The sequence below is a fragment of the Dendropsophus ebraccatus genome, chromosome 3 (genome assembly GCF_027789765.1).
Source record: "Dendropsophus ebraccatus isolate aDenEbr1 chromosome 3, aDenEbr1.pat, whole genome shotgun sequence".
NCBI classification, from domain to species: Eukaryota; Metazoa; Chordata; class Amphibia; order Anura; family Hylidae; genus Dendropsophus; species Dendropsophus ebraccatus.
Window position 1 is genome coordinate 101343738 of NC_091456.1, and position 16369 is coordinate 101360106.

At 42.8% G+C, this 16369-nt stretch overlaps 1 protein-coding gene across 2 annotated transcripts in view; it reads left to right on the forward strand.

The window, feature by feature from the left end:
• The window catches only part of LOC138785906 (hippocampus abundant transcript 1 protein-like), a 131690-nt gene extending 115647 nt beyond the window's left edge, over window positions 1-16043 (forward strand). For both annotated transcript variants that reach the window (XM_069962373.1, XM_069962372.1), the window contains exons 7-12: window positions 11334-11447; window positions 12212-12283; window positions 13474-13586; window positions 14160-14257; window positions 14397-14563; window positions 15038-16043. In XM_069962373.1, the coding sequence (XP_069818474.1) occupies window positions 11334-11447; window positions 12212-12283; window positions 13474-13586; window positions 14160-14257; window positions 14397-14563; window positions 15038-15250 (777 nt within the window). In that variant the 3' untranslated portion in view covers window positions 15251-16043. The remainder of the gene's footprint in view (window positions 1-11333; window positions 11448-12211; window positions 12284-13473; window positions 13587-14159; window positions 14258-14396; window positions 14564-15037) is intronic.
• Window positions 16044-16369: the final 326 nt, after the last annotated feature.

A 16369-nucleotide genomic window follows, 5' to 3' on the forward strand; every position in this document is an offset into this window, starting at 1 on the left:
GCGGGCGCAGGACGAGCCTCCAAAGGGAAGGAGCGTTTGGAAGCTGGATTTCACTGGAATGGATTTCAAGGGCCACATCGCATTTACAGAGCCCTCGTGCTGCCAAAACACTGGAAACCCCCCCACAAGTGACCCCATTCTGGAAACTACACCCCTCAAGGAATCTAACAAGGGGTTCAGTGAGCATATGGACCCCACTGGTGACTGGCACAAATGTGGAACAATGTGACGTAAAAGTGAAAAATTTCATTTTTTCACTTTCACGGCACAAATGTGCCCGTCATCAAGGGGTCCATTTGCTCACTACACCCCTTGTTAGATTCCTTGAGGGGTGTAGTTTCCATAATGGGGTCACTTGTGGGGGGTTTCCACTGTCTTGGCAGCACGAGGGCTCTGTAAATGCGACATGGTGTTCATAATCCATTCTAGCCAAATCCAACCTCCAAAATCCAAATGGCGCTCCTTCCCTTCGGAGGCTTGCCCTGCGCCCACATGGCGCTTTATGTCCACATGTGGGGTATTTACGGACTCGGGGGAAATTGCTCTACACATTTTGTGTTTTTTTTTTTTTTTCTCTTTTAACCCCTTGTGAAAATGATAAATTCAAGGCTAGACCAACATTATAGTGTAAAAAATGTAATATTTCATTTTCACGCCACATTGTTCCACATTTGTGCCCGTCACCAGTGGGGTCCATATGCTCACTACACCCCTTGTTACATTCCTTGAGGGGTGTAGTTTCCATAATGGGGTCACTTGTGGGGGGTTTCAACTGTCTTGGCAACACAATGGCCTTTTAAATGCAACATGGCCCCTCGAAATCCAATCCAGCCTCAAAAAACCAAATGGCGCTCCTTCCCTTTGGAGGCTTACCCTGCACCCACATGGCGCTTTATGTCCACATGTGGGGTATTTCCGTACTCAGGAGAAATTGCGCTACACATTTAGGTTTTTTTTTTTTTACCTTTTAGCCCCTTGTGAAAATGAAAAAATCATGACAAGATTAATGATTTAGAGTAAAAATTTTAAAAAATTTACACTAAATGTTGGTCTAGCCTTGATTTTTTTCCATTTCCACAAGGGGTTAAAAAAAAAAATGAACACAAAACGTGTAGGGTAATTTCCCCTGAGTACGAAAATACCCCACATGTGGACATAATGTGCCATATGGGCACAGGGCAAGCCACCAAAGGGACAGAGCGCCATTTAGAGGCTTGAATGGAGGATGGAGGACACGTCGCAATTACAAAGCTCCTGTGCTGCCAGGACAGTAGAAACCCCCGACAAGTGACCCCATTCTGGAAATTACACCCCATAAGGAATCAAACGAGGGGTGCAGTGAGCATATGGACCCCACTGGTGACGGGCACATGTGTAGAACATGTGCTGTGAAAATAAAAAATACCATTTTTTTCATTTTCACGTCCCAAATGTGGCCGTCACCAGGGGGCCATATACCCGCTGCCCCCCTTGTTAGATTCCTTATGGGGTGTAGTTTCCAGAATGGGGTCACTTGTGGGGGGTTTCTACTGTCCTGGCCGCACAGAGGCTTTGTAATTGCATCATGGCATCCTCTAATGGGAATGGCGGCCATACCTACTTAGCTGGGGAAAAGGGACAATTCTAATTTATTTGGGGGTATTAGGCCAATTATTAGTTTATAAGGTTGGAAATGACAGGTGTCCATCAAACTCAACCTGTGTTGATCCAGAGGAAGGCAAAAAACCCTCGTGAGGCACACGACAGTAGCCTCATCACTGGGAAAAAATTACTTCCTGACTCCATAATGGCGATCAGAATAATCCCTGGATCAACGTGACCCCTGAAATAGGAATAAGGGATAGAATTTAGATAATGTAGAACCCCAATGACGTGTGGTGCGCCTTGAAGCGATCCAGTATGCAGAGGCCGGGGTGATCAGGACAGGTGTCACACGGGAAAATGGTGTCCTTCCTGATCCCCCTGTTACGCCACACTCTGCACTTCTTCTGGGGTCTCCCGTTCTCCAGTGTGGGGGACGTCACCTGGAAAATGTTGTCCTGGTGCGATACGGGGTCCCTCACATCCAGAAGTGCTGGGTCCGCTCCATGGCTGCTAAATATTAGGGCCCTATTACTACTTCTGATATGTTCGGATCGTGCCGCAAGCTACAGTAGCTCAGGCAGCGAGGGACCGGAAGAGGGGGTGCTGGTATAAAAGTTATCCCCGTACAGGTGGTGGTGACCTTTATCTAGCAGTGGGAAGATCAGTTCCCGGACGATCTTCCCACTTGTTCCGAGGATGCGGGGGGGGGGGGCATCTGGGGGCTGCATTCGGGTGTCCCTTCCTTCATACACTCTAAGGGTACATGCACACTGCGGAATGGCGAAGGATAACCCTTCGTGCATTCCGCAGTTGGCACCCACCGGCGGACTGATGCAGGCGCGCGTCTCTGTCCGTGTCAGACTCCATTCTATGCACGGGCGGATTCCGCTCTTTGTCCAACGTATTCATTCTTTGGACGGACAATGGAATCCGCCTGTGCATAACATGGAGTCTATGACACGGGTGGAGACGCGCGCCTGCATCAGTCCGCCGGTGGGTGCCAGCTGCGGAATGCACAAAGGTTTATCTTCGCCATTGCGCAGTGTGCACCTACCCTAAATCTGTAAGTGTACCCTGAGGTACGCTCACAGAGTTAGTAGAATTTTACCCCATACCGTCATCTCTTATTGGGATGGTACTGGCGGAAAAGACGTGTCTGGGGGATAGCGTAGTGTATACTGCCTCCCAGACACGTCACTGGATGATGAGGATGAATGGAGGAACGAAGGATCCCCCAATTTATCCTCACTGGCTGTTTCGGTGTTGGAGGCAATAATAACGTATTTTGACGCCGAAAACACCCTGGGGGTCATCTTTATACGGGGACTAGTATATGGGGTATGTAGTGGTGTAGTGTCAAACTTTATTCAATGCAGTGTAGTGTGGTGTAATGTAGTGTTTTTTACGTGTTTTTTTACAGTAAGTATAAAAAAAAAAAAACTACGCCATAAAATGGTGTTGCTGATAAATGCCGCACTTATGTGCGGCACTTATCAGCAGACCGTGGCAGTAGGATAGAGAAAAAAAACACCCTACGCCAAAAAGGAGGAGTTGCTGATTAGCAGCGCACTTTCGTGCAATGCTGATCAACACTCAGCGGTGATAGGGTGCGGAAAATAGAAAAAAAAAAATAGAAAAAAAACAACAACAAAAAAACTTTATTACATACTGAACATCCCTGTAGCTGCTGATAAGTGTATTACACATTTCAGCCGCTAGAGGGCAGCAGAGCGGAAAATCCCGAAAACCCGACGCTGGAGCCGAAAATAGCCGAACGTGACGTCACGGAAGAAGCCGAAGACCCGAACGAGACCACGAGGACGCCGCGAACCCGGAAGACGCCGATCAGGACCCCGGGACAGGTGAGTAATGTACGAATACCTGCTCTGGACCCCTCAGCTACCTAGCTGAGGGGTCCGGAGCAGGTATTTATAACTTTTGGGGACTTTGATCGCCGTGAACTGCCGGCCGGTAGCGGCTGGCCGTTCACGGCGATCGGGCCGGTGGCACCTGGCCACTATTACTTTTTACAGTAATGGCGGTCGGTGCCGTCCTCGGACAGCACCGACCGCCATTTTTTCCGGGTCATCGGGTCACCGATGACCCGGAAAGGTTCCGATCGCCGCTATTGGCTGATCTGAACTGATAAGCCAATAGCGGCGATCGTCGGCATGGGGGGGGGTTAACAACCCCCCATGCCGACAGGGAGAGATGGCCTGCAGTGTATTTCTTCAGGCCATCTCTCCCGATCGCATGCGGCCGGTCCGCGGCGCCCTCTTAAAGGACCCGCGTACCGGTACGTCATGGGTCCTTAAGTGACAGTGATCCATGACGTACCGGTACGACATGGGTCCTTAAGAGGTTAAAGGGACCCAGATCTCTCTGTCTGTCTTTCTCTCTCTCTGTCTCTCTTTCACTCTCTTTGTCTCTCTTTCACTCTTTGTCTCTCACTCTTTCTCTTTCACTCTCTTTGTTTCTCTTTCACTCTCTTTGTCTCTCTTTCACTCTGTCTCTCTTTCATTCTTTGTCTTTTTCACTCTTTGTCTCTCTTTCACTCTCTTTGTCTCTTTCACTCTCTGTCTTTCACTCTCTGTCTCTTTCACTCTGTCTTTTTCTCTTTGTCTCTTTTTGTCTCTCTTTGTCTTTTTCTCTCTTTTTCTCTCTTTTTCTCTTTCTTTTTCTCTGTCTTTTTCTCTCTGTCTTTTTCTCTTTGTCTTTTTCTCTTTTTTTCTTCTTTCTCTCTTTTTTTTCTTCTTTCTCTCTTTTTTTCTTTCTCTCTTTTTCTTCTCTCTTTTTCTTCTTTCTCTCTCTTTTTCTTCTTTCTCTCTCTCTTTTTCTTTCTCTCTCTCTTTTTCTTTCTCTCTCTTTTTCTTTCTCTCTCTCTCTTTTTCTTCTTTCTCTCTCTTTTTCTTTCTCTCTCTCTCTTTTTCTTTCTCTCTCTCTCTTTTTTCTTTTTTCTCTCTCTCTTTTTTCTTTTTTTCTTTTTTTCTCTTTTCTTTTTTTCTCTCTTCTTTTTCTCTCTCTTTTTTCTTTTTTTCTCTCTTTTTTCTTTTTTTCTCTCTTTTCTTTTTTTCTCTCTCTTTTTTTCTTTTTTTCTCTCTCTTTTTTTCTTTTTTTCTCTCTCTTTTTTTCTTTTTTTCTCTCTCTTTTTTTCTTTTTTTCTCTCTCTTTTTTTCTTTCTTTCATCTGATATTGATGGTTTAGACTGAGTATAGGTCGTCCAGTTTTAAAGACAATAATAATAATACGATAATTCCTTTTAGTACCATCAGGTACATCCTCTTTAATCTGGCCCAGGGATAGATCAGCACCGTCACGAGGAAGCTGGTGCCGCGGTCCGTTTTTTTTACTGCAGCCCAGTTCCCGTGTACGGCGCCGTTCTATCCACGGGTCCCTGGCCGGAGCTGAAGCACGGGAGGAGGGCCAGGCCGCCCCCAGTGCTCGTACCAATGGCCTCCCCTCTATGACGCGGCTTCATAAGAATCAAGAGAGCCAGGTCATACAGGGGCGGGGGATTCCACCCACTGGGGGCGGGACGGCCTGTCTCTTGTGCTTCAGCTCCGGCCTGGGACCCGTGAATAGAACGGCGCCGTACACGGGAACCAGGGCGCGGTTCAAAAAACTGACCACGGCTTCGGCTTCCCCGTGCCGGTGCTGATCTATCCCTGGGTCAGATTAAAGAGAATGTACCTGATGGTACAGGTACATTCTCTTAAAGCAAGGTCAAACACGGTTCTTTACAAGATGTGGCTTGATGTCTGGCGTCAGTAGTGCTTAGAGCAAAGGGGAATATCATGGAATAAAACAATCCACTTTCTTTTTGTCTAACAATTGAATGTAAATGTAATTTGACATTTTGAGTGATTTATATTGGGGGAAAATTAAAATCCGTCAGATAAAAAAGTATATACTAAAGAGGATGTGATTGTTAGGATTATACTTCCTGCTATTCTCTTGGCTGATATGAGGACGTTTCTAAATCTTGTACATTCCTAATGGTGTAAACTAAGAATTTGTGTCAGATTTGTTTACTTATAAGGGGAAACCTGAAACGGATGTTGAATGTTGGGAACAGAAGAGGATGAAGATACTTATCATAAATTCCTGGCTAATATGCTGCCCACATGTGATGGCATACTGTGGTATTGTCAACAATATAGCCGAGTGCAGGAATTATCACAGCTCACATGTAGCCCATGATAACACTGGCAGGTCCCTGTAAAGTAGAATGCTTATGGCTGGGTAACATCTGGCATTACTCTATACTCAGATTACACATGGCAATTGATTTTCAGAGAAGGTTAGAAATTAAAAAAATTATTTTTAGTGGGATTTCTTACATGACATTTAAAATTTTAAACACTGATACTACTTTGTTTGGCAAGTGCCAAGCACTGTTGTGTGGTGCCAAGCACCAAAGGAAGGGGGGAGGAAGGGCGCTTCCTGGTGTAATATCACCAGCAGGCAACTGCCAAACGTGCTCCACCACCTCTAGCACTCACCTGGTTGGGTTGTGCACTGTGAATAGGCACAACTCCACATTTAGAACACACTGCAGCTCAGTAGGTCAGAACAACGTAACTGCATGAGTACCGCAGAATGTGTATAGTGGTAACAATCACGGGGCACCACTCCAGCATATGGAAATAAAAAGTATTTTCAGCAATGCGTTTCAGCTCTCAATTCCAGGAGAGCCTTTCTCAAGCCTCTGTTTGCTTTTTCTAATCATTATTAATCTTGCATAAAATAATAACCTCATATCCTTCCTATTAACTTCTTTTGATATTTAATTACACGGGCCGATGGGATCCTGATAATAACTGTAAACGAGCGCCGATCTGCCAGATTGTTGCTCATTTACTGGGCCTTTTACACGGCCCATCATTACCGATGTCCTTGCAGCCCTTGCTTAAACTGTGTACATTACCGATCCATGCTGCAGGGCTCCCGATGAGAAGCAGAGCGCAAAAGGAGCCCTCCAGCAGGGATAAGTAATGAATACAGTTTGGAAATCGGCAGCTGCCGGCCGCGCACTGCTATTACACACATGGCTGCGGTGATCCCTATCCCTTGTACCGACGGACGGGGGTAAGTCACTTCCGTCACGTCCGTCCTGTCGGATTGACCATCCATGCAGAGAGTCTGCTCTTAGGCAGGCTCTATGCATAGATTACCGATAACACTGATCTTTGCTATGCTATGGCATAGATCAGTACATACAATCTAATGATTGTATGTTTTACTGTAAAATAAAAATGTTATAATTTTTTTTTTTTTTTAAGTATTGAAAAAACCCTTATAAACCCCCCTCCCAATAAAAGTTTAAAATACCCTCTTGCTCATTATAAAACTAAAAATATATTTTTTAAAATAAACATATTGTATATCATAGATCAGACAGTTCCTCATGCTATTAAAATATAATCTTATTGTTCCTGCACATTGAACGGCAAAAACGAAAAAAACTCCTAGATTGCTGATTTTTTAAAAAAAAATTAATAAAAAGCGATCAAAAATGTATTTATTTTTTACACCAATATGATATTAACCTCTTCTCACATCAGGACGTAACTGTACGTACTGATGCTGGTGGGGGCGTTCAGAGAGGGGAAAAATGAAGTCTGTCATTGTAAAGTACAATTAGTGGAGCTCATGTGGGTCTGTAGTTAAAAAAAAAAAATGCAAGCGCTATGGCGTTTTAAACACTAGGAGGAAAAAAACAAAAATTAGCCCAGTCCTGAAGGAGTTAATAAAAACTAGAGATCATGGCACAAAAAATTACACCTCAACCAACTTTGTAGGTGGAAAAATAAAAGCGCTATGGCTTTTGGATGGCAGGGAGGAACATTGTATCAATTTGGCCCGGACATCCGTGCATCAGTGGACTCTGTCTGGAAGGGGTTAAGGCTACTACAGATTTTTTCCCATTGTTCTTAAGTTAAATTCCTTCGCTGCCTCCCATTTTTCCCTACTTCTTACCATTACCTTTACTTCTTCCCATACATAAGTATATTATTGCTATTCCTTTTCTTGTAATCACCTGACCTCTAAGATTCTCTGTTAATTTCGACCCCTTCACTCCACCGAAACTGCTCTCACCAAGGTGTCAAACGCTGAAGGCCAAGTCACAAGGAAACTACTCCTTGCTGATTCTCCTGGATCTCTCAGCAGCATTTGACACTGGACCACCAGCTTCTCCTCTCCATGCTCAGCTCTCTTGGTCTTAAGGACTCTGTTCTCTCTTGGTTCTTTTCCTACTTCTCTGACCGCTCCTTCAGTGTATCCTTCTCGGGCTCTACTTCTTCTCCCTTACCTCTCTCTGTTGGGGTTCCCCAGGGATCAGTCCTGGGTCCCCTCCTCTTCTCCCTCTATACAGCCCCCATCGGACAGACCATCAGCAGGTTTGGTTTCCAATACCATCTTTATGCTGATGATACCCAGTTATATACCTCTTCCCACGACATCTCCCCTGCCTTCCTGCAAAATACCAGTGACTGTCTATCCGCTCTCTCTAACACTATGACCTCTCTGTTCCTCAAACTTAATCTCTCTAAAACTGAACTTCTTGTATTTCCTCCCTCTAACAAACCTAAACCCGACATTTCCCTCTCAGTCTGTGGTACTAGCATAACTCCTGTGCATCAGGCTTGATGTCTGGGGGTCATGCTAGACTCTGATCTATCCTTTACTCCCTATATCCAAGCTCTTACACGCTCCTGTCATCTACATCTCAAAAACATCTCCAGAATCTGTCCATTTCTCACCACTGACACTGCTCAGACTCTGACTGTCACCTTGATCCATTCCCGTCTTGACTACTGTAACTCCCTACTAATCGGTCTTCCTTTCTCTAAGCTTTCCCCTCTCCAGTCTATCCTGAACGCAGCAGCCAGGCTCATCTTCCTCTCCAGCCGCTATACCAACGTCTCCTTTCTGTGCCAGTCACTGCACTGGTTACCCATTAAATATAGAACACAGTTCAAACTCCTCACCCTCACCCATAAAGCTCTCCACAACTCTGCCCCTCCATACATCTCCTCCCTCATCTCCACCTACCATCCTTCCCGTGCTCTGCGCTCTGCAAATGACCTCACACTAACCTCTTCTTTAATCAGAACTTCTCATTCCCGCCTCCAAGACTTCTCTCGTGCTGCACCAGTTCTCTGGAATTCTTTACCCAAAGACCTCAGACTTATTTCCAACATCCCCAGTTTTAAGCGTGCCCTAAAGACCCATCTCTTCAGGCGTGCTTATAACATTTCGTAATCTCGTCTCCCTTTGCTATCCCTTCTCCTTCCTCTCTATAACTTCTTCGGTGCTAGTTACACTGTCCTTGTCATCTGAGCTTAGAAAATGGCTTGTGACTGGCTTGCCCAGTCACCTATAAGCACTTAGAGATTCCATGTACAATGACTGGAACATTGACAAATAAAGCACTTGTTGCCTCTCGTGTTACTCCCAGTCATCCTAGCCTGTGAGCTCTTGAGAGCAGGTCTCTAATTTGTTGTTGTAATTTATTCATTGTATAATTTAATATATAACCTGTAATGTATTTATATATATTTAAATAAGCGCTGCGGAATCTGTTGGCGCTAAACAAATAAATATTATTATTATTATTATTATTATTAATTTGTCAGAATTAGCAAACGTAAGATTGTCACTTCTCCTTCAAGGACATGTTTCAACCTGCCATATTCATACCATAAAGATTCACTAGGGTCTTGATTCCCTTAATTTCTTTCAAGGTTTTCTTCAGGGCTTAAACCATGACCTAGTCATCCAATTCTTTTTCTTTCAGATTCTAGCAGATTCAAATACGCTAAATATATCATTTTTCTCCTCCGTGCCCCTGTCCAACTATTTTAAAAAAATTGGCATGCCATGTAATACTTAAAATACATGTCTGGGATTTCCATCCCACCTGTCATTCTTATGCTTTTTCGACCTCCAGATAAATGCATCAATGGCTGTCCTAATTCTCAAAAACCTTTTTCATCAATCCAAATGGGTGTTGCAGCAAACTGGTACAACAGTTTAGGTAACCAAACTGTTCTAAACAATGCCATCCTATCATTTTTAGAAACTAGCATTTTCTGCCATATTTTTATCTTTTTTTTTTCTCCCCAGGGTGTTTATAAGTTTATTTACATTTAATTCACTGAATGTCTCCAGCCTCAGTGATATCTTAATCCCTAGATAAACAAAGAATCCCTCATTTTCAAGGTCTATAATAGGGAAGAATGACATATCCTGCTTCAGCTCAAGGGGCATAAGGATAGATTTGGGACAATTGGTGATCAACCCAGCGTATCCCCCAATCAGATCCACTAATACCACTATCCTTGGGCCTGATGATCCAGGCTGTTTGAGGTACAAGAGTTGGTCGTCGGCATATAGAGAAACCCTATCCCCTCCACCCCCCACCCCATCTTCTCTAAACATGCCAAAGGCTCAATTCCTAGGGTGAAGAGTAGAGGGGACACCCCTGCCTTGTACCCTATGATAATCTAAATGTTGTTGAATGGATTCCATTTACCATGTCAGATGCTTTAGCATTTCTATACAACAATTGTACCATTTTAATGAAACCTTTTCCAAATGCAAATTTTTCTAGCACTCTCCATAGGTACTCCCACTCCACCCTGTAAAACCCTTTGCAGTATTCAATAACAGGATGGAGTGGTTTCCTTTTCTCTAACAAGTTGTATATTTTCATAAAATCTCCTTATATTAAATGTTGCCATGCTGCCTGAAATGAGGCCGCATTGGTCTGCATGAATCAGGTCTCTTTATTACTTTCCCCAATCAGATTGCTATCATTTTTGCATTTTACCATCACTGTAATTAATAAAATGGGTCTATAGCCAGTTTTATCCTTCCCTGGTTTTTACAATAATATTATATCCCTCATAGAATCTGGTAAGATTTACATCCAGAAGCCCTGGGAAAAACACATGTTTATGTCTCCTAAAGATCTCATAAGGGGGGGGGGGCCTCCATCTTTACCTGGTGCAAAATTCCCTGAAATAACACTCTGGGAGATTTACCTTTTTTTTAGAAAAAAAAAACTTATAAGGTCTTGCTCCCTTTCCCTATATTTTGGTATATATAATTCCGCAAAATATTTCCAGAATTGCATATTACCTCTGGTTGATCAATTGTATTTCTACCCTCCCTTTAATTAACTGAAGATCCTTGTGTTCTTCCTGGTTTTTAAAGGAAAAGTTTGGCCATAACAAATTGTTGTCGGGCCACAGAGGAGATGAGCATGGCTGATTTCTTACCTCTACCCTTGCCCACGGTACGCTGCCTGTCTGACCCCGGGACCCACGTCAGAAGGCATCCTCCACCCCAGAGTTTTGATGACGTCATGACTCTCGACTGATGGATAGCCGCTTAGCCAATCAGTGTCTGGAGCTGCGTCTTACCTCAGTCACTGACTGGCTGAGGGAGTTGTCAATCAGTCAGGTCATGACGTCAGCAGCAGGAGACCCCAGAGCCCAGTGGGGGTCCCAGGGATAGTCAGATGGTGGATCGCTGGCATGGGAAGAAGTAAGAAACTGTGCATTTTCTGCCATTTAGACAAAAGAAAACCTCAAAGGTGGACTTCTCCTTTAATCAATGCCATCAGATAATTAGGAGAGCCTAATCTGTCAAGATTTTCCAGCTTGTGATATTGCTGCCCTTCCATTATTTCATAAAGATTATTTCTGTTTTTGTTTTCTTTTTTACATGCTAATTTACAGTCCTTACGGAAAGTTGGCCAGGACTCCACTGTCCTTCTCATCTGTATAACTGTGTTTCTGTCTTACCTCCCTGAAGCCGGACAGTACTCAAGCTTTTTCCTTTACCTGCGTCAGGTAAGAGATATACGAGATAAAATTGTCACACATTTTGGTTTTAGAAAGAAGAAAATTTATCCTGTTATAATTTATTTTCAGCCTTTCATTGGATAGCAGACAAATGTCACAGTAGCATAGGATTTAAAGTGTAACTGTCATATTATTTTTATTTAATTTTTTTACATTTTTTTTTTTTTTTTTTGCAGAAATCAGTAGTATAAGCGATTTTAAGAAACTATAATAGGTTTTATTAGGCAAAAAAGCCTCTTTCTGTACTCAAAAAGCAATTTCCAAGCCCCCCCCCCCTCCTCACTGAAGGGGGTAGGGGCCAAGGGAGATGAGTGAGCAGGGAGAAGAGACATGAAGGTCAGCTGTTTGTAGACTGTCTGAGCACCTAAAACGCTGGATTCAGGGGTCAGAAAGGTCGGTGCTTATCTAGGAACTTGCTGAGAGAAGATTGCAGGACTGCTCCGTGCTCACTCCCTCCTCTCAGCCCCTCCCCTTCTCCATAGCCGCATAATGGCAACAGAAATCCTGCTTCTTCTGAAGTGAGGGGGGAGCTAGGAAAACAGCTTTTTCAGTACAGAAGGAAACTCTTTTGGTAAAAAAAAAAATCTATTGCAGAGTTTCCTGTACTTGTACTATAGATATTTATTGTTTTCTGACAAATGACCCTGAAATGACAGTTACGCTTTAATGGTTATGTGATCACGTCTGTAAGAGAACTTGTTAATGTTCTTATAAACTATAGAGCACTGTGGTAACTCTTCCTTATTGTACAGGTGATTGGCTTTACATCAGAAACTGTGGCTACGTTTATTGGTGTTGTTGGAATTTTGTCAATCTTGGCTCAGGTGAGTGACATGGAGATTTTCTTTTTGCTGTGGCAAAACAGATGTCATGGCAGACATGTCATGTGACTGCATGTGTTAACAAATGTGTTTACAAACTGTTAACTTAAAGTGGCATTACACTAAATTTGTGTTAAATCCTCCCCCCTCCTGGAGCCTAACAATTCATTCCTTACATGTCATTACTTTTTGTGTCTCCTTGCCCCAGCTCTGAGCCTAATGCTTTCTGCTGAAGACACAGAAAACTGTGTGTTTTAGCTGTTTTCTCATTCTCCCTTTCGAGACAGCTCATGTAAACAGTGTCCCTGGCCAGCTGTTTCTGCTCTCTGAGGCTGGGAGGGTTGCTAACAGTAAGATCACAAGTAACTTGACCTTGGAATAACTCTCCTGCATTACACTGTGCAGATATAGCCAAACAGGGAGCTGTTTACATGAGCCATCTCCAAAGGGAGGAGGGGGAGATGGCGTGAACAGCTCACAATCAGTTATCTGTCTCTTTAGTTAAAAGCAGCAGCTCCAGAACTGGGGGAAGGAGACTGAAACGGTAATGGCATATATGGAATGAATTGTTACTCTCTAGGAGGGGGAATAGTACAGCATGTATTTTACCTGAGTTGAATACCCCTTTAAGGGAAAAATTATGTTCTATGTTGCCAATAGCAACCAATTGGACCTCCTGCTTCTATTTTACCAGGGCAATGAGAAATCAAAGCTGAGCTGTAAATAGTTGCTATGGGCAACATAAAAAAAATCTTACAGTAAGGGGTCAATCACGTGGTCTGTATATATGGACGATGTGTTATAAAAAGGACTTTGGAACTCCCGGCATCATCATTCATAATTATGCTGTAAGCTTCGAAACAGTTAAAATCTTTGTGCTACTATACTGACATGCTGTGTCAGTACAGTAGCGTGCTGATTTAAAGTTCGACTGTCACCCCCTTTCTGTATGAGGACTTCTGTACACATCTGTACAGCCTAAATTCTGCAGTTTCCACGGGGTGACTGTGTCATTGTTTTGGCGTTCAGAGCTCACGGCATAATTCATGATGACACAGTGAAGTCTAGTCCATAGCACATTGTCCATGCATGGACTGTTATAACGGAACTTGTGAATGCCCCCTAAGACAGTTTAATAAATCTCCTATAACATTTTACAGATTACAATGCAATTGTTGTTCTTTTTTGTGCAGACTGTTGTGCTGGGAGTTCTTATGAGGTCGATTGGCAATAAAAACACTATACTACTGGGTCTTGGTTTCCAGATATTGCAGCTTGCTTGGTACGGCTTTGGTTCTCAACAGTGGTAAGTGGTCATTTTATCTAAGCCACGTAAAACATCAAATATTAACCTGCAGGTAACTGGGGACCTATCTGGATTTAATGAAACGAAACAAAATGCAAGGTACTTATTACCTTTTGGTGTGCTCTAAACCCACCACTACCAGGTAGGGGGAATCCTGGCAGTAAGGCCCCTTTCACACATCAGTATTATACTGTCCGCAATTACGGATCTTTAACAGTATAGTACCCATGATTTCAGTGGAGCATTTAACACATCGGTAGTTGCTGCGGATCTGTGAAAGGGCTGTGATCACCTATGAATGGGTCCGTGCAACTGCGGACAGCTCTATGGATGTGTGAATAAGGCCTAAGTGTTTAATTTCCTTGAAGTACCTTTATGGGGAACTAAGCATTACATAGTGCCTGTTCAAATTAATGCGTGTTCTGTGTAATGCAGGACATGTTTACCAGAGCAAGAGGCAATCTTTGTAACTACTTTTCACTCTGGACAGTAGATGAGGATGGTAAGGCGTTAAAGAGGTTGGCTGTTTTAACAGACCCTTTGAAATGGTTTACATTTTGCTCTCCTGGCTAGGATGATGTGGGCTGCAGGTGCAGTAGCTGCAATGTCAAGTATTACTTTTCCTGCTATCAGTGCAGTGGTGTCTCGCAACGCAGATCCAGATCAGCAAGGTTAGTTATATAACTTTGGCTTATTTAATATTAACATTTCTAATAGTAATTTACCAAACATGCTTGGACAAAGTACATTTGGTAGATCTTTTTCCATACGTGCAAACACTTGCAAGTTAATATTGCGCCTCTTTTGTAGGTGTTGTACAAGGAATGGTAACTGGAATTCGTGGCTTATGTAATGGACTGGGGCCTGCTTTATATGGTTTTGTCTTTTATTTGTTCCACGTGGAGTTGAATGAAATTACTGATGAAGAGCCTTCTGACAAGGTCCTGAAGCCCAATATGGTGAACCCTTCTGATGAGGTAAGCTGCTGCATACAACACAGTAAGTCAAAGAAAGTGGCTTCCTATTGGCTAAGGATGAATAAGGTTCAGGATTCCCAAACAATAAAGTTATATTATGATTGGTTAAGGAAACAACTTGGATGTCATTTAGATATTACCACTGGATATGCTGGCTATTTTAATTCATTAAACCCACCTCAAGTGAAGAAAGTTGCATTGTAGATTTAGTTCTCGTTTTGTGTTTTTAAATGTGTTTATAAGAGCAAAATGATGTATATTTATTTTATTTATTTATTTTTACTTTTTATATATATTTTTCTCATGGAGAGGGATTGGTATTGCAGCACACAGCTCTATTTATGTAGTGGCATTCTTTAATATTTGATTACAGTATTTAAAGTTGCTGTCTGTTTTCCATATTTTTAGTAAGGTTAGGGGCAAGGAGTTATTATGGACAGTTTAATGTGTATTTTCCTTTTATCTCCACAACAGAGGAGTATAATACCTGGACCACCTTTTCTGTTTGGGGCCTGCTCTGTATTGTTGTCTTTACTTGTGGCACTATTCATCCCCGAGCACACCAGCCTTACACTGCGCTCTGGTGCTCATAAAAAGCACAGCAATGGTGCCCAGAGCCATGCACTTCTACCTCCTGCCCACCTCCCTGAGGGCAAGGAACCGCTTCTTGATGATAGCAGAGTATGACCTAAGCCCTGTTGGCGTCCAAGCAAGAAGATCGTCAACATCATGGATTGCTCCGAGATTGTGGAGAACACTAACTACAACAGCAGAGGAAGCTAGGACCAGATGACAGTGTAAACAATGTCTTTTACTAGATAAAGCAAGCAAATGGTGTTACAAATGTGCCACTAAACCTTGATGACAAGGATTACACTGGAAGATCCAATGGTAAAGCAGGTGTATGGCCAGGAAAGGTATAAAGGAATAGTTTTCACTTGTGTGTTGAATGCAGGAATTTGGCTGGCTGTCATGTACAATTTTATAACAATGACTGGCTGAGTGAGAAGCTATGAAATATTAAAGTCACTTGCCAAATCTAAGAAGTGGACTTCAGGAGGACCACCAGAAGTTGTACCATCAGGCCTAATCACAGATGAAAAGACCATACCATATTGGCAAATGTTATGACTTTTTTTTATTTTACCTTTAGTTGACTAAAGTAAAGAGTATACAATGTACATTTTTGTATACTATGGTGTCTTACATTTGTTTCTTTTCTTTTTTTCTTTTTTTTCCTTTTACCTGCTGTACATTATTATTTTTCCTGTGCCACAGTTCAGACCCTGAGGAGACTGGGTTGGATGAAGAGCTCTGGTCTGACAGACCAGCCTCTAAATGCAGAATTAAACATGTTTTTTTTTTCCTTTCCCAAACAAACCTTTTTGTTCTTAAAATCCTAAGGTTTAGAGAAGAAAAGTAATGAATGTCAACAAGTGGTAGTTAGGAGGGTAAATAAAGTACCAATACATTTAGCAAAGCAATGTGATAAAGTTGCATCTCGTGTCTTCAGCTTGTAATCTACTACTGCCTAGGCAACTGGAAGAAAACCCTGTAAACAGTGTCACCACATGAGATATATTTGTCTGGTTTGGACACCTAGTTTTTTTTTTTAATTCTTTATTTATAAAGTAGACAAATAGAGGCGACAAGGCAGCATGCCCCAACGTCCACCCTCATTAACAAAACATAGACATCCAGCCATATGCTTACAAGAAAACAGCATAAGGGTGCATTCGCACATACAGGATCTGCAGCAGATTTGTAGCTGCAGATTCAAAGCAAATCAATTCTGGACCATTAAGG